Genomic DNA, 19,221 nt, shown 5'->3' on the forward strand with positions numbered 1-19,221 from the left:
CACTGGTCAGGATCCCCACAGCTCTATTCTTGAGAATGGTGTCCTGTATTGATCAGGTGCCTCTTTCTGTACTTTCCTCTCTTTTCAGTCTTTCTCATACTTGCCTATTCTAAATCCTATTAGCTTTGTCATGTCATGATTTTCCCACTCCTCTCCAAGTAATTTTGCCTACTAGCTCTCCCTGGGCTCTGCACAAGTCATCCACAAGTTATCCACAATTTCCTTACTTTGGCTTTGTTTTCCCTTCTCCTACAGACTGTTTGTTTGATCTCTCTCCTCCTTTTATTTTCCCAAGTCAAATACACTCCTTAAGTTTTTCCTCTTTTTTCCAGTTCATTTGCATCTCCTTTCACCCCTTTCCCAGCTCTTCATGCAGTCCTTCATTAATTTAAATATATATTTTTTTCCTTTTCTGTTTCCCACATCTTTTATTAATTTATGAGAACTGCTTGGGACACAGCATGAGTGTCATTACAGATATGATAAGGCAACTTACTTGCTTTAGCTCCAGTCTTGTGAAGGCCTTTTATTTTTCTTGTGATTTGAAGAAAAATGTAGTTGTGCTGTAGAAAATGAAAAGAAAAACATGTATTTTTAGCCTTTATGAGGTTACTTCAGATTTGAGGATGTTCTGAATTCCTCTTTCTCCCAAAAATTCATCACTAGTTTTCAGAGAAAAAAGGGAGAAGAAAAAATATCAGAGTAGGAAGGAATGAGATGTCTGGTTTTATGATGCAAGAGTAAATTGCCTTGTAAAATACAAATCAATAAATATATAGATATAAAGATAAATCTAGTAAATTTATATGCAAGAGTAATAAATGTGTAAGAGTAAATGTGTCATTTATATTCAAGAGTAAAAAAATCCCACTTTTTTTCCTCCTCTGTTGTGGAAACGGCTTTTTGTGTGGGTAGAAGCTGAGGAATAGTCCCAGCCAGTCAGAGCAGATTGATTTAAAAAACAGCAGTTCTGCCTTGATGACCCTGGCTCCCCATGTGGAAGTGGCTCAGCCTGTTCCTGACTCAGCTTTTGCTCTGCAGCTCCTCTGTCTCTTCTGGAGGTGCTGGTTTGTGTTACACTGAGGTCAGCAGAGCTGGGGGCTGTAACTCAGGGTTGGGCACTGCAGAGAAAGTGGGACCTCAGCCATTTGTCTCCATTACTTCTTTTGTTTCAGACAAGAGTGGGAGATCCCTTTTGCTGATGCTGTGCAGTTATATCAGATTATGTGCCAAGTGAAACCATACCTGCACTGCCCTTCAGCTGTAACAGATGACACAGATGGATGTAAGCTGAAAGTGGCGTTATTCTTAGGGGAATTACACTGTAATGATTCAGCCTTTGTAAGCACTTTGTTCAGGACACCTAAACTGATGATATGTATGAAAACACTTCAGTAAAACACAGTATTTGTACATTGCTGAAAAGAAGTTGAATTAAGATGCTACTAAGAGTGGGAATGTTTGCTAAGGGCAGTAATATTCTATCAGAGGCTCCAAAGCTGTAGACTGCAAACAGCAGATTTTTTTTTTCCTCTTGTGGATTCTTTTGAAGTAATTTATTAAGAAGAATCAAAATAATTAAAAAAAATATTTTATACCCTCATTTACACAATTTTTAAGACATTTTGTCTTGGAAGATGATGTTATTGAGCCATTTTTTAAGAGGAGTTATAAGTGTCAGTATTTCTGTTACTTCTGTTCTTTCCAAGTTCCAACTTCTTTTAAGTGTTTTTTTCAGAGGATAGTACCCATTGTGATACTTCCTGTGTGATAATGCTTTGCTATTACGATAAGTATTTCCTCAATGACTGTTTTAAATCATTCCCTTTCTCATTTCTTCTGCAAGTCTTTTAACTCTTTTTTTTCAGCAAAAGATTCCCCAACCATTTATCAGACTTTTCTGAACTCTCTGTGATGAGCAGCCTTTGAAGTGTCATATTGCATGTGCAGTGCCAGGTTCAGGTGATAAGCTCGGAATTAGTTTGGCCTGAGTAGGATGCAAAAATCTCGAAAGAAAGAAGAAACAATCTCTGTTCTTGATTAATTCAGTGGAGTGGTATATGTAATTTAACTTCTTTGCCTCATCTGTAGGTAATTTTGTTTGCAGTGTGGTTAAAGTCTGCAAATTAACATGAATGCTAGATGAAACAATACAAAATTCGGGATTTTCATTGCAATTTTGATTTTCATTGCCTAGAATGTCTTCAGTTTGTAACAAAGCAAAAATTCTTCAGAACTTGTATTAAAAGCAACTTATATTAAAAATACTGACGGTGTTTCTTTGAAACAAAATGTACCCCTTCAATCTTCATCAGTTGCTGACTGAAAAGAATACCATTTACATTACTGACATTGTTACAGTTTTAATAGTAATGAAACTGATGGAAATTATAGTTCCATTTATTAGCTGCTCTGAGTTTTCCAGTTAAATTAATACTTGTTTCTCTCTTCAGGTGCAACAGATCTGGCCTTTCCTGCTTCAGTCCATGACAATATAGTTTGCAGCAAAACATTTCAGATTCTTTACAAAAATGAGGAAGTTTCTGTGAATGATGTGATGATTTTCAAAATAAAAATGCTGTTAGATGAGAGGAAGGTAATCTGCTGTTCAAATTTACTATATTCAGATAATTTAGGCTTTTTAATATACAAATTAGAATTAGTACAAATAATGGACCTGAAAGATTTCATGCTTCTACAATTTTTTTGTAGATCGAGGAGTCACTTAATGAAATGAATTTTCTGCTAACATTAGATTTACACTTCACGGATACAGACTACTCGTAAGTTTAAATATAGAAAATTTTGTTAAAGCAAGAATATATGTTAACTCTTTAATCTGTTTAAATTTGTATTTTTTGTAGGTGTAGTGTGTTCATATTAGACATAAATGATGATAAAAAAGAAATTTAATGCTGAAGTCTCCTAAAATTTCCTAACTGGTTTGTCTCATATTTTTTTTTCCTCTGGGGGAGATGCCATTGTGTTCCAAAGTATGGATTTATGATAAATTGCTGTTTGTGTCAGTTATTAGTAACTTGCACTTTAAATATGATTGTTCTAATTGTATGTTGTTCTGTTGATTTCTTTTTAGACCAGATGACCTGAGCACACTACAGCCAATTAGTAGCCGAACTTTAAAGTTGCACTTTAACCTACACCAGGGCCTTCATCATTATGTCAATGTTATGTTTGATTACTTCCACCTTTCTGTCATATCGGTTATAGTCCATGCTTCTTTGGTTGCTCTTCATCAGCCATTGATAAGGTAATTTCTTGCTAATAAAATGCAAATAAATTCTTGAATGTCCACATGGAAATGTTAAAAAACCAGAATAATTAGGAAGGAGTTAGGTCTATAGACAGTATTGTTTTCCATAATTGTAATTTTATATAATTTTATATAATTACTATAATTTCTGTAATTCCAAATGATTCTGGAATTTAGGGCCCTGAGGGATGAGAAACTTCTTTTTAAAATTATCTGAAACAAATGTGAGGGTTTTTAAATTAGAAATAAGAGTGTGTAGTGTAGAAGAGAGAGAATGCCCAAGGCCAGAGAAGTGGAAGAATGTATAAATATCTATATTTATATATGTATATTTATATGTATAAATATTTATGATTTTTTTTTAAATCAGGAAGATCTGCTGCACACTATACATAGTGACTGAAATAGCTGCTGTTAATAAAAATAGGGTGCCTTCTGTTAACTATCTGCACAGTTTTTGGTTACTACTGGAATGACAGAGATGTCTGCAAATGATATATTTACCATTTTATTCAGTAAACAGAACTGGAGAATTTATTTTTCTCTTAAAAAGATTGTAGCTGATTTTTGCTGGAACCTTTTTCTTTCATCTACTTGTATCAACCTTTGCAATCTCTGTTTATTTTGTATCTCTCTCTGTGTGAAAAAAGGGCTGTACAGTCAATTACACATATGAAATGTTCTTTGCACAGCTTTTTTTTTAGTGTATCTATCTTTTCCTTCTTTCATGGTCTTCAAATATTCCATGCTACTGCCCTCAAGTTTCCTCATATTCAAGTCCAGTCTGTGCCATAAATGCCCAGACCTTTAACTTCAGGTACTCCCACTCCTTGTGCCTGTCTTCACATCATGGAAAGCACTATCCCTGTGCATGTTAGACAGGTGTTCTTAGGGCTGTCCTGTTTTGGAGGATTCAGCTGGCTTTCATGGGGTTTTTTGTCCTTTTTTCCCCCCATGCAAGTTGGTTTGAATTGTTTTGGTGGTGTGTTGTAGGCCTGGTTATATAGTAAATGATCTAACATGTCTGAAGAGATGGCGCAGCCTTACTTGGGAGAGAAATAAGTACTGAGAAGGTGGGATTTGTTGTTGAAGACCTAATCTCATAAATGCACTTAAATGCATTTTTTAATGCACTTAAAGTAGCATCATGTATGTAAAATGTACATGATCACACTGTCCCACAAGTGAGATTCAGGCATTTAACCTATATTGATCATTTGCTGTCAGAAAATCAGGTTTTGATACTAATTTTTAGTCAGAAACATATTTGCTCCTACTGACCTTTTTAAAAAGTTGCAGTAAATCTGAGGGGTTTTCTATGCATTTTTGCTCAGTTCCTGTCTTTTCAAGTGATGACACAATAACACTATTGAATTTTAAACCTCAGCTTGATACAGTTTGTGTAAGGAGATACTGAAACAAAACAGCAACTTCTATACTGCTTTTGGTATCTTGTGAGTAGGGTGTTGCTGTGTCCACAAAGTTATTATAAGCATACAAGTTGTCCTTTATGATGAGGAGAGGAAGAAACTAAAATCTACAGTGTTTTATTTTAGCTGAGCTCCCCCATGTAGCAAATACTTGATGGTTGCTGTATACATATCTGGCTCACTTTTCTTCTTTTTGAAAAACATGAGAATTGCATATGTTACTCCTCTTTGTCCTTTAGGCTTTCATGGGTGACAGTTTGGTCTTCTGTTTGGATCATGCTCACGTTATTGCCACCTCTTCCTTTCTTAGGGGTGGTCACTTTTTGAGTGTTTTCTTCTTCTGAACAACATTCAGATTCACCTTGTGTTGTGAACAACCAGTGTTAACACTTCCCTTGAAAGAGAAGATAATTCTACTTGGGTACAGCCCTGGACTCCTGTATAATCTACACTTTTCTTTAACCTGTAATTGCTTATTTCTGCCTGTTATCTAATAGTCTTCACTTTCTTCATTCATTCATTCATTCATTCTTCATTCATCTTTCCTTGTTTTTATCACAAGGCTACTGTTGCAGGATGCTCTGTTCTTCCAGGAGTTCAGGATAGTATCTCCTCCTCAGGAGGCAGAGGTCAGGCATCCTTTAGGAAAACAGCAATGTCAGTTTGTGTAACAGCTTTCAACTTCCTGCTACTGCTTCACTTTTAAGAGGTTAAGTCCTCACAGCAAAATCCACAGAAAATAAATGCTTCATACCTGTTATAGTTCAAAATTTATCTTTCTGGCTTAAATTTTCAGGAATATTGTTTAAGTGAAATTTGTATTGGAAGTAATGAGGAACAGTATGTTCAGATTATCAGTTCATTTGTACTCTTTGCAGTTTTCCTCGCCCAGTGAAGAATACGTGGTTGAATAGGAATGCACCAGCACAAAACAGGGACTCTGTGATTCCTTCTCTTGAAAGTGTGGTCTTTGGCAATAACTACACAAAACAATTATCAGCAGACGTAAGATTATATATCAGTTTAAAATTTTGTGTTCTGTTGGGAGGTGTGAATTTTATCTTTTCTGCATGAATATGATTTGATAAAGAATTAACTTTGTTAAAGTTATTTTGGGGTGGCATGTGAAAAAGGAAATGAGAAAAAATGTTCAAAAAGACTATGTTACCTGGTTCATCAATGTACTTGTGGGAAGCTTACAGTATTAAGTGTTTGACCTCCTTTTTTAATGTCTTACAATTCATTGAAAATCACAACAATGTGGATCAAGTTTGTGAAGAGAGGCAATGGCTTATCTTTTTAATCATTCTTCTAACACTTCATTTATTACACAAAATTAATATGTGCCTTTTCTTTTTTATTCTAGGGTTGCAGTTTTGTTGTTTCAGAGTCTTTCCTCAACCATGCTTATAATTTCCACTATACACTTTGTGCCACTTTGCTGCTTGCTTTCAAAGGGTTACATAGATATTTTATTACAATAACCAAGGATCTCCCCTCTTCTCACCGAATTGAACTAGGTATGTTCAATTTCATAAAACATACCACTTCCTTAAGACCTCTTCTAGATTAAACTCTCATTGATGCCATATCTCTTATATCTAAAATGTTTTTTTGCTTAAACTGATCTGAAATTTAATAACTAAAGGAAAACAAAGGCACAAGTACTATCTCATCTCTAATAAAATAAGGAGATAACAGTCTTAATCTATGGAAATATATTTTTTCTTCTTGGTCTTGATTTGCTCTTATTTCAAATTACTGTGTTTAGTGGTGAGAAAGTTAGAGAAGCTCCTAATCCAGATAGCACTACACTACACTTCTTTGTTGTAAGGAAACATTGCATATTTGTACAAAAACCTATATTCTGTAAGCTTTAAGAAGAATATGTCACTGAAAACTTACATTAAAAAAAGACCTACAAGAAAAAATTGCTGCTGGTTTAGTTTATAGTGTAACTTTTTAAACAGATTTAGTCGCCATGAAGACATCTAGCTATAACCACATGTGATAAAAGTAACTACAAATGTATTACATGTAATGTATGGAAGTGTACATGTACATTCCTTTTCTGTAGAATGAAGATCTGTTAGAGAGCCTAACCTTAATTTGTGAACTAGAAGAGCAGTGGAAGTAAGAAAGGAAAATACATTGGCATTGTAAACAATGATTCAGACTTTTTCTTCAGCAACTATATACTTTTTTAGTCATGTTCTACTAAAGAAAAAAAAAGATAATTTGGCATTTATATGGATTGTAGACAATATTTACTGATTTTTGTATTGTTTATTCTTACCAGTGTCAAAACTAAGCACAGTGAAACAGTAAGGTTGGTAATTGAGATATGAAAGATATTTTTAAAATGTGATGTGGTCAGTTAATGATTCAAAGAAAGAATGTTTCACTTCTTTATTAAATTCAGGGAGCGTATTACAAATCTGTCCATAGAAAAATAATAGAAACTGAGGTGTTTTTTTATAGAAGCAAAAATACTGCTACAGTTACTGCTACATTTTTTCTGTCAGTTGTCTTAATTTTGATATGGAGGGAAATGCCTTATTAAAGGCATGACTCAATTCCTAGTCTTCTTTGTAAGGTCAAAATACACTTTTTCCCAAATCACAGAATGAGAGGGTCTTTTAGGTTGGAAGAGACTTCTAAAGATCATGAAGTCCAACAATTAAGCCAGCAACACCATGTTCACCACTAAATGATGTTTGCGAAGTGTCACATCCACATTCCTTTAGAATGTTTCCAGGGATGGTGACTCCATCACTTCCCTGGGCAGGCTGTTCCAATGCCTGACCACCCTTTCATTGAAGAAATTTTTCCCAATATCCAATATAAGCCCCATCTAGTACAACTTGAGACCATTTTCTCTTACCTGGGAGAAGAGGCTGATCCCCACCTGGCTACACCTCCTTTCAGGCAGTTGTAGAAGATCAGTAAAATCTCCCCTGAGCTTCCTCCTTTTCTCCAGGTCAAAGAATCCCAGCTCCCCTTGCTGCTCCTCACAGGACTTGTGCTCCAGACCCTTCACCAGCCTTGTTGCCCTTCTCTGGATTTGCTTTATCAGCTCAATATATTGAGTTTGATGGCACTATTGTTGTTCTAAGGATAGGCTTAGATTAAATCTTGATATTTAAATGTTTCAGATATGATCTTCAGTACCCCTAAAACATTCCCTCAAAAAATATATATATATATTAGAGAAAAAAGCAGACACTGAGTTGCACACTGGCAATGCAATATTGGGTTGTATCTTTCAACCACATTGAAGTCACCAAAACCACTCACAAGCTTCAGTGGAGCTTGAATCAGATGTTTTCTCATCTATATGGGTAACTTAGCTTACCTTTAGGACTGTAATTTTGAACAGAAATTGTCGCAATAAATATCTGAAGATAAAATTACAACTTAGATTTAACATTCATTGTACGTAGTCTACTGACAGTTTGTTTCTTGTGGGTTTAATTTTTTGTTTTTATTTTTTAAGTCTGCTAGAATTACTTGTTTTTCATATTTATAAATATATTTTTCATTTATTTTGTTTATACATTGATTGGGACAATTGATATAATAAAAAGTACTAATAATGTAAGCTTTAATTATTACTCACATTTTGCTTATGGAAAATAATACCTACCATTAACACTAATGTTTCTAAAATCCATCAGCAGTTAACAAAAAAAAAAGCTAGTTTCTGCTAAGTTTCTGTAAAGAAATTGAGGCTCACTGGACTTCACAAAATACACAATTGTAATTTGCACCTTTTTTATTTTTTAAAGTAAATTATCTTTTTATAGTGGATATTTTATCTGTGAAGTTTAAATGGGCATTGCAGAAGAGAATATCCAGTTCTGTTTAAAATTCAGAATCATCACTTTTTTAGAATAAAATTATCCTCTCTGTAATTTTGTTTCTTCTGTTTGCTTTGCTATTTCTCTGTCATATAATTTTAACACAAGGCACTGATTTTGCAGAAGCATGTGAAGACAGCTGTTGGATTCTATAAATGTAATTGAGCATTTAAATATTACTGGTTTCAGGAAATAAAAAATTTATCTACACTATCTTAATGTGTATCACAAGTGATACTTAATCTAGAAACTACACTAAAATGATATGTTTCCATGTACTGATCTAACTGCACTAATTGCTAGGCTAGCAATAAGCTTTTACTAACTCTAAGGCAAATAATAAATCACAGGTGAAAAAAGGAGTGTAGTAACTAGTCATGTGTGTACAATCCCTGTAACTAGCCAAGGCCAGCATGCAGGTCCTTTATGAACGCCTTCTCAGAAGAAAATATCCACGAACCCAGAGATTCGCCTACCTAGGTATGTTTCCAAAGCAGGTGATATAATCCCTCAGATCTTTATTGATATTGTACAATATTATAGTCTTATTAATGATATAAAATGTTACTCCTTTTGTAGAAAGAAATAATTTCAATATTCAGCCATAGCAAACATATGTTGAACTCTGAAGTCTGCAGAATTGAGCTACTAAATTTTAGGCTGAGTGTAGATGATAAAATGAGACATCATTGCTGCTTTTTGGTTTAGCGTTGTTCTACTTTACTAAACAAAAATGACTGAAAGTTCAGTCAGTCATCAACATTTAAAAAATAGCTTAAAATTATAGTTTCATTTAATGCAACACAGACTCATGATTTTTAGCTAATTAAAGATAATGAATACCTTTTCTTTTTGAGAAATCTTTCAGATTTCTTCTGGTATCTGAAGACTTAATTCTTCCAAACACTACACAAGGCAGTATCAGTTATCTTAATTTTGATATGGAGGGTGAATTTGTCCATAACTACATAGGCAAGTCCTCCCTCTGAAGAGTCAGTGTGGGCTTGATGCTGGACAAAAACATTACAGAGCTGCTTAAGCACAAGGAAGTTTCTGTTATGAAAAGGATAGGATAGCAGGTCATAATTTTAATCAACTATAAATGTGTTTTGCTTTTAATATAAAAAGGAAACCAAACTGGTTTTTAGCAGAGCCAGCAAATTTGCATCAGATGTTTGCTGGGCTAACATTACTGCTATTGAATGTAAGTGCTTAATTTCCTTTTGTGTTGTGTTAGCTCTATTCTGTATTCTCTTTTTTAATATAGCATTGGGACATTAATATAGTTTGGGGTTTTCCATAATGATTTTAGATTTCAGAATTTTAAATCTTGTTCAACAAACCCATTCTCAATTGAAGTGAAGTGACAAATACATAATCAGTATGATGTCATAAGTAAATCATTTAATTTTTTCACTAATGACAAGATCTGTGTGGTCATACCAAAATTAGTATTATAGCTTAAATTATTTCCATGCATTTTCAGAAAAAATTATCATGAGGTGCTGTTTAGCAAAAGGTACATGTAGTTTCTTTAAACCACTTTTGTCAAGTTGGTTCTGAGAGCAACATGCATTTCTGAAATTTGCTTTTTTTCCTCAGAACTCTGTATTCTGTGAGTTAATTTGTGTGGCATTAAATTCAAACCTAAGCATGATGAATGCTGTTAGTTCAAAATCAATATATACTTACCAAGTATAGGTGGCATAATTAAAGAGAAGTTCAGTATACACACTGTTGCTGTTCTGTAAACCTTTGTTCATTATCCAGACCTTGAAGTTACTATTGGGGCTTTCAAAGCATATTTTGTTGCTGTGTGTTTTCAAGAAATATTAAACATTTTTATCCTTAATACTGTGTTTAAAAAATGAGATATAAATTCTTGTTACAGGCAATTTTGGGGTTTATTAATTGTGCCCTTATTACTCATACTTCAGATGCAGAAGGAAATTAAACATAATACCACATTGTTATCTGATTTATCAAATCCCCCAGAATAAACAGGGCTATTGAGCAAGGAAAAATATGTTCATGAAGGAATATATCTGTAGTCTCCATAAATGAGTCATTCAAGGTTCAGATCCAGTTTAAGCTGCTGTTTAAGCTGTGTTAGATTGATTTGCTCTTAACACCGAGCTACTGAGAGATTGCTTAAAGAATAGTTTTATTAACTAAAAAAGTTCCTCATACAATTAAAGATTTGTATTTTTATTCATGTATCTTGTAAATGATATACATTTAGAAAAATTATATGGGAATAAGGGTTTTGTAGAAAATCTGATAGAAGGCGAATTATATTACCTTGGTATTAAATTATGACATTGCTGCTGAATTTCAGTGGATAATCTGAAAACCGTATTATCTAAAGTACAGTATTTGCATATTTAATTTTAAATGGAAAATTGCTGTTCTTGACAAGGTATCATGATAAGCGATCATGATAATTGCAAATTTTTTTTCTTAATTATGTTCTGTCCTCAATCTCAGAAATTGCTATAAGAATTTTAATGGAAAGTTTTATGGTTTACTTAGCAACTGTGGCATTTAATATGGCTTCAAGTTTTATTTGATGAATTCTTTTTCATGTCTTAAAATTGTTTTTGTGAGATAACATGTTTCATTCTGCAACTTGGAAAGTGCATTACTCATGGGTATGTCCTCTCATCTTTTCAGAAAACATAGATGTAGAAATTCGTCTTACAGAATTGTGTGAAGAAGTCAAGGTACAGGGCTTTTTTCATCTATTAAATAAGTGAAATAACTATAAAAGTAAAATGTGCTGATTTTATATGCCGCTTGGGAATAAACTGTTTGTTTCAGGGATGACAGCATCTATGTTTTTTCCCAGCACTTATTTAAACTCTTCCTCCAAAGAGAAATTGTGCAGCTGACACCAAAACTGAACTGTTGATCTGGTGTGTCAGTGGTAGCTGTGTAACTATTTATATAATGAAAATGAAAGTTTAGAAAGGTGGATTACTTGTATAAAAATCACACTTCGAATTTTCTGCAGTTATAATTTGATTTTTTGGGATTTGATGGTATCAAATAACAATGATGCAAGATCAAGCAGTAGTAGGTTTAACAAAAGAAAATTCTGCAAGTCATCCCTCATCTAAAAGTACTTGTTCTGATGCTGTCCCCTTTTCCTGTTTTCCCTACATTCCTAAGGAAACACTCTCTAATTTAAATGGCTTAGATTTGCCTCCCATCTCTCTCATTAGTCAGAATTAGCCCCAGCTGAATAACTGATTTCTTGGTCATGACGAAGTCTAAAGGACAGGTTTTAAAACTCTCTGAAAGTTTATCCACCCTTTGCTGGCATGTGGGCCATCTGCCCAACTTGGAAGCTCACCTTTAGTTACTGCAATAGTAGTATAACTGCAAGAAAATGTAATATGGCCTTTAAAAGGATGTAATTTATATAACTGGAGACAAATTCAGCATTGCTAGCTCTCTCTGGGCAACTAATAACCTTATTTTATATATTAAAATATTTTTTATACTTACATAGCTTCTCTGAATTAGTTGGTTTCTCCCTTAGCTTGCTAAACATTTTCTGTTTTCTTCATTCTGTTTTGCACAATTCTTATCAAAAGTTTCTTATTTCTCTTACTGTTGATTAAGTTGGTGTTTGTATATCCCCAATCCTTTTTTATACTAGCTCTGTAATATTGCTAGAGTTGATTCTTTACTATATTTTAATTTTAAACCCTTTGCCTCAGTGCCTATAGACCTACAATGAGTTTCTGAAAAACTGTGTTATTTTCTAAAATGGCAGGGCACATAAGCCTAACTATCTACAATTGCTGTGGGACTGTATCACAGGATTACAGTACATTGCAAAGAAAGCAAAACTTGTTTCACACCAAATTTGTCTTGGTGTGATCTGGTTCTAGGAAGCCTGTGCTTTGGACTAAAATAGCAAATGTTAATTTTTGGTTTCCTGATTCCTCTTCTTTTCAGGCACATAGTATTTTTATATGTTAGAAAATACAACAGTTGAACTCAGTTATCTTTGCCGTAAGTGGAATTATTGCCTTAATTTTTGGACAGGAGTCATTATTCTAAAAAGCAACAGGACAATATTTAATACAAATATTTAAAATAATCTATTATTGTTGTAACATAGATTGATCCAATGTCTTGGTTTGAGGAAACTCCAGGACATCCAGTTTTGATACTTAGTTGAAACAGATCTCATTTGGAAGTCGCTTTTTAAATTAAATTTTTCACTACGATAAAGTATATATTTTATTATTATTCCTGTGTGTACATTATGGTTTCATCACTTAATCATGTAAATATTTTTTCCTGACTTCAGAAAATGGAAAATCCTGATGAACTGGCAGAACTTATAAATATGAATCTAGCTCAGCTTTGCTCACTTCTGATGGCTCTCTGGGGGCAGTTTCTGGAGGTCATTACCTTACAAGAGGAGGTCACAGCTTTGCTAGCACAAGAGCATCACACATTAAGAGTAAGTATTGACCCAGGGACCTTCATACGCTTAAGACTAGGACACATTGTTATGGTAATGCTTATCAAAATGAGACTCCAGATTACCATTTTTCTGTTTATATTTCAGAGAACTGGTTGGAATTGTAGAGGGAGATGTTGCATTTCATTTGTTACTTTGTATATAATGTATTATGTTGGAATATAATGCATAAAACATATTATTTATGTTTATGAACCAAGTAATTCACTGTTCTTTTGAATAAGTAATGCAGTTCAGAAGGCAGATTGCAGGCTGTGGAATGACATTTATTTGTGCAGACTGATGTACTTCTCTGTGGGAGTCATGTCTAGTGCCCACCCTACATTTTACTTCTCTGCTGCATTTAGGCTGCCTGCTTGCATCATAAATAAAGTGTATTTCTTTCTGAATTAAGAACTTGTGATGTTAATAAGTTTTGAAAAGTCTTTTACATGGGATTTTGTAAAACAAGTGTATGTGAAATGATCTGGCCCGTGAGTATGTGTGTGTGTACACTAACACATCTATAGTGCTGTTGGTCTGTCTATGGGTGTGTGCAATTGCTGTGGGCTCTCTGCAAGCAGAACCACAGCAGTGATCTTCCCATAGTGAAATATAATTGAGTATGGACTAAAGCATTACTCTTACTTGATAAATCACATTGTTTAGTGAGGAAATCGTGGTTTTGGAAATAGTTATGGAGAATAAATGAAATCTTTCAGAAAGAATGCAAGGGTTATTTGTTTGATGTGCCATAAGAAAGGTGTCATTTTATTGTCTGTCTTACCTTTCTGTGGTTTTTGTATAAATACTGGGATCCCTTGAGTTAACAGGTGGAAGGTATGAAACAAGAATACTGTTTCATTTAACCTGCATTTGGATTCAGCTGCTGGCATGTTACTGTTTGTACAAATTTATGTTTAATAAAACAAAAGGTAGAATTAATATATTAATTTTACTGCTCCAGAAAAGACACTCCTAATGATTATGCATTTATCTTCTTAAATGTGGTTCTTTTAAAATCTGTGATGTAAGTCATCCTCCTTAGCTCATAAATGCTTTAATTATTGAGTTTTCCTGCAATTGTTTTAGGAAGTATTTTCATTATACTATGGGAATTGAGATACTGCACATATTAAGAGTATTTCTATGATGCTTTCCAGTTTGAAAAAAAATTCAAATAAGAGTCCCCATCCTCCCTATGAAAAATAAATAGTATCATTTGATTTCACATCTGCATACTCTGCATCATTTTGAGTTGCTGTTATGCTCACTCCTTTTGTTATCTGTCACTGTACTTTGTGGATACCTATAATCAATCAAAGACTGGAGAGGAGATTCAAGGCATGGGTAATCCTAAAATTACATTTTTATTTAGTGCCTGACAGCAGAAAGCAAGCAAGCTGACTCTGTAAGAATTGCATAATACAGCATTCAGAAGGGATTCTTACCTGAGCCAAGTTAGAATCAGCAATGTGATCGTACTTCATTTTTAAATGGACACTTGTTTTCTGCACTCCAAGATGATATGAGTTTGTGTGAATACTTTGCAAATATATGAAATTAAAATACATATAAGAAACCGTTGCTCACTGGGCTTCCCATGTGGCAGTAGAGCAGGAACTCACAATCCATAAATTCAGTAAATCTTTAAATGAAAAAGAGATGCTAAATTTCAGCCCTATGTTTTTTGAGAGTATGTTCAGTTGTTGGTTTTGGATCTTTTTTGCAGTGCTTAGTGTAATAAATTGTAATTTTTATTAATAATATCTTGAGAATTTATATTCAGAGGGATTGTATAAACATACCTCAGGAAATCTACATTGATGATCATGTTCCACTGGAGCCATTATGCACATACCAAGTGATGCAAGCTTTCTGGTTATTGGATTTAGTTGATATTTAAAAGATGATCTACTAATTCTCCTCTTTGGAGACTATATGTTGACATTTCATGTCATGGAATTGTTAAGATTGGAAAAGACCTTTAAGGTCAAGTCCAGCTGTCAACCCAGCACCACCACATTCAGCACTAAAGATGCCCATGTGCCATATCCAGATGTATGCTGAATGCTCTCACAGATGGCAATTCCACCACTTCCCTGGGAAGTCTGTTCCAGTACTTTACAACTCCTTCTGTGAAAAAAAAATACTAATATCCAACCTAGACCTCCCCTGGCACAACTTAAGGCCATTTTCTCTTGTCTTTCCACCTGGGACATGGCAGAAGAGACCAGTTCCCATCTGGCTGCGACCTCTTTTCAGGTAGTTGTAGAGAGTAATGAAGTCTCCCCTGAGCTTCCTTTTCTTCAGGCTAAAGATGACCCACTAATTCTCCTCTTAAGACACTTAACTTGTCCTTTCTGGAATAAGAAACTTTTTTATTTTGGAAATGGATACTTTGATGTGTTCGCTACTGGATGCTAAATCTCATTCTATCTTTTCTTCTTGAAATATTTCTAGACTATACCTTCCACAGGAAATTTCTCCCTGGGAACATTTACGAATGAACACTTTGAGGGAGTGATTAATCTGAGTGGTTAAGATACTTGTGTTAAAATACCCCCTAGAAAGGCCACCTGGTGAAATGACTTTCACCTTCTTTGCACAGATGTTTATAAACCAGGTATTTCTGCTGAAGAGTTGTTCAAGTATTGAAATTATTATTTTAATAGTTTTACTTATGTTTACTTAAGTGTTTCAGTATTTAACTATTAACTCTGGAAAAGCACTACATTAAAAAGTAAGGAACAATTTAAAATTGAACATCCATCTACTACATGGATCATACTGATCAACCTGATAAAGTTTACAAATGTATTTTATTGAGAAAACTGCTCAGAATATGTTATTTTATACTACCAAACATTTGAACACTAAACTAGTTCATCTCTTTATTCTGTAGTGACATCTTCTGGTAGGTCTGAATATATTCTTCCAAAATTATTTATTTCAGTTTGATTAGTCCTAAAATAGGAGAGTTGAAAACTAAGATCTCTGACTGCTATTCATAAATATGTAGACACTCAGTATGTATTCCACAGCAGTTTTTATACACAGTTCTTCTGTTTACATTGGGAGGACCATAAAAACCATGCCTTTGGGAAGTCTAGAGATTAGGAGTAACAGCTGCAACTTCCTCCTGCAAAGTCCTTGTGGAGTCAGCTCAAGTCAGGTCCTGCGTCACTAACAGCTGGCAGTCATTCTGGTTCTGCAGAGCTGTTTAACAGTGTCCTAGCAAGTGCCTCAGTCCTTCAGTAAGTTAAGCACCTATTAAACATAATAAACTACTGTTGATTTGGTTTCTCTTCTGTCACTAATAAAGACTTATGTGCTTTAGGAGCTTGCTTTCAACTAGTTTTATACTGTTGCTATTCTATGTGGAGCTGTCTGGAGCTGGAATTTAGATTTTCTTCAGAAGCACAGGAACTACTTAATTTTAAATGGGATTTATTGCAAATAAAAAAATGACTTCCTCTTCTGTTGGAGAGAGTGCAGTAATCTAAAGACCTACTCTCCATGTAACTCCAGTTAGTTTATGTGGTGAAGTGCTCACATGTAAACTCAAAATTACTTTGCTTGGAAAACAGCTGTGTGCCCTTTTCTTAACATACACCATAGACGTCTACTAATTTGGCAATGTTCCTGTAACTATTACCTGATTGATTAGGATCTTTAATTATTTTTTAAGTTGCTTAAATTAAAATGATAATGTCCACTCTTCCTGATCACTTGTTCTAAAATCTAGTTTTTAAGCAGTAAAATTATCTGTTAAGTCTATTGTATAACAATAGTTCCCTCCTTTCTGGGGGAAAGGGTAGGGATTACCTTAGAAAAAAATCATGTATTTGCAAGGTAGATGTCTGTTTAGAAAAGCCAGCTGGGAAAATGCAGCAAATTACTTGGGAACATCAATTCTAATCCCACATGTGTATGTATAAACTCCTAACAACAAATTCTGAAAAAAGCAAATTGAGTTCTGGCAAGAATGGAAGTTGCATTTACAAGAAACTGTTGAATTTTATGTTTTCTTTTTACTTTAAAGCATTTTCCATGACTATTCAGAGATGATGTTATGACTAAGATTAATTTCACGTAATACAGTACAATAAATTATTGGAAATTGGGACAGGATTTTCAGTTTCGATTACAAATTAGAGACTGGGGATAAAATGTTTGTGATTTGGGATTGGGTTTTTTCTTAAGTACCTTGGAAAATTTTTTTCCTCAGCTCTTCTTGTATTAAGAAAACAAAAAAATGCAGAAGCTACAGAACTTAATCCAAGTGGTACTCTCTAAAAGAATAGTGGGCAGTGTATCAGGAGGGAAAATGAAATCCCATGCAAGTGCTTATCTCTGAACAAAATTAATGTGGTCCTGAAAGTCTGATGTTTGCCAGTTCATGGACAAGATTTTCAGAGAGTTATGTTTGTGCTCAGGATGGGTGCAGATGCTGGCTGCAGCTCTGAGTGAGAGAGCTGAGGGAGCTGAACTAGGTCTTCACACTTGTTGCCAGTTTCACGCTGAAAACTCCCACAGTCTGTTCAGGAAGTTCCATAATTTAAGAGGAAGACCTGGAGTATATTTAAGAAATAAAGGTGTAGGAGGTCAGGAGGCACTTGATAAATTATTTGGGAGACTAGCATGTAATTCTCTAAGTGGGACAGAAATTATGTTTAAATTGATGCAACCAAATTTATGTTAACGAACAAGCTGTTGCCAACAACCATTGTGCAGCACAATCTCTTTGGTTTGCTTGTTTTAGATGCAGGTAATTTGGCAGTTGCAAAAATAAAATGCATATTGATTGAATTAATATTTATGTAGAATATTGGAAATGTGAGAAATCTTGTACAAAACCTTTGGTGTTTCTAGATACTACATTTTCAGTACATTGATTATGTTTTCAATTGCAGCAAATTGCTGTATAATTCACATTCTCTATTTTACCATGTATTTGATGGTAAAATATTGATGGTTTAACACATTTGATGGTAAAAAAATATATACTCTCATGCATTATTAAATACCACTTCAGTATTGTATTGTTTATTGACCTCAAACATACAATTAAGTCTTTAATACAGTGCTTATAATTAATGTACATTCAGTTACTGTCTTCAACATTTCCAGCTGAAATCTTTGCAAACAAAAGATTCTTTTGCACAGTAGTTTACTGTGGGCTAGAGGGTACTTACAGAAAGTTTAAAACACTCCTCTATAATTTTGAGACTGCAGAATATTGAATGTGTTTCTGCTTCTGAAGTGTGAATTGAACAGGCTCATTCAGAAGTGTGAATTGAACAGTCATTTCCTTTCTTCCAATTGAAAATTCCAGTAATAGTTTTGTGTGTTATTGTTTGTGCCTGATTTGGATGATTGATTTATTGGAAATAAAATTTTCAGCAGGCAGTTGAGTCTAATATAATTCCCAGTTATCCAGAGGACAGATTAAAATTATTTCAGTCACTAGTCTTGTCTGTGTCACCAATCCAGAATTGAACATCTAAAAAAAAAAAATAGCTGTCTGTATTATACATACAAATCATAAAACATTGATGCATAGGAATGCTGGTGGATTTTTAAAAATTATCTGTAAGGTGAAATAACCTCTGCCTTCATTTGGATCTTGCAGGTGCGCAGATTTGCTGAAGCGTTCTTTTGCTTTGAGCATCCTAGGCAAGCTGCTCTTGCCTTTCAAGAACTACAGTGAGTAGCCTTTATATAGCATGTAGTACTGTTACTGTATAGTTTCTCTTGTGTAGAAGTAGCATTGCAAAAGTACATAAGAAATTCAAGAGAAATTTTGGTTCTCAATATAGATTTAAAGTACTGGAAGTTATATAAAAAGTTATTAAATAATCAAGCTAATAATAGTTAATTACTAGAAAAGCTTCTGCTAAAATGAATTAAACTGTTGGTAATTTCTCTTAATGTAAATATAAATAGTTCTGTTCTTTTCATGGAGGACTGCTTCCTTTTTTCAGTGCTCAAAGTCATCTACAGGTGTGTGCAGCTATCAAAAACATTTCCTTCTGCAGTTCTCTTCCACCCCTCCCTATTGAATGCAGTGAATTAGATGGAGATATGAACTCCTTGCCTATCATCTTTGAAGATCGGTATTTAGATTCAGTTACTGAAGGTAAACACAGTTCACAGTACAATTTCCTTTTTGAAGAA

At 34.1% G+C, this 19,221-nt stretch overlaps 1 protein-coding gene across 7 annotated transcripts in view; it reads left to right on the top strand.

The window, feature by feature from the left end:
- The window catches only part of FAM135A (family with sequence similarity 135 member A), a 79,517-nt gene that overhangs the window by 40,357 nt on the left and 19,939 nt on the right, over positions 1 to 19,221 (top strand). For 6 of the 7 annotated variants that reach the window (XR_014954215.1, XM_021530156.4, XM_085576368.1 and 3 more), the window contains 10 exons: positions 2,454 to 2,596; positions 2,713 to 2,783; positions 3,095 to 3,268; positions 5,580 to 5,706; positions 6,068 to 6,221; positions 8,964 to 9,041; positions 11,235 to 11,284; positions 12,886 to 13,041; positions 18,677 to 18,750; positions 19,029 to 19,183. Coding sequence is in view for 6 of the 7 variants with exons in the window: in XM_021530156.4 (XP_021385831.3) it covers positions 2,454 to 2,596; positions 2,713 to 2,783; positions 3,095 to 3,268; positions 5,580 to 5,706; positions 6,068 to 6,221; positions 8,964 to 9,041; positions 11,235 to 11,284; positions 12,886 to 13,041; positions 18,677 to 18,750; positions 19,029 to 19,183 (1,182 nt within the window). In the remaining variant the exon portion in view is untranslated. The remainder of the gene's footprint in view (positions 1 to 2,453; positions 2,597 to 2,712; positions 2,784 to 3,094; positions 3,269 to 5,579; positions 5,707 to 6,067; positions 6,222 to 8,963; positions 9,042 to 11,234; positions 11,285 to 12,885; positions 13,042 to 18,676; positions 18,751 to 19,028; positions 19,184 to 19,221) is intronic. The other variant, XM_085576366.1, reaches the window with a different exon arrangement.

The sequence above is a fragment of the Lonchura striata genome, chromosome 3, assembly GCF_050655825.1.
Source record: "Lonchura striata isolate lonStrDom1 chromosome 3, ASM5065582v1, whole genome shotgun sequence".
In the NCBI taxonomy this organism is placed as follows: domain Eukaryota; kingdom Metazoa; phylum Chordata; class Aves; order Passeriformes; family Estrildidae; genus Lonchura; species Lonchura striata.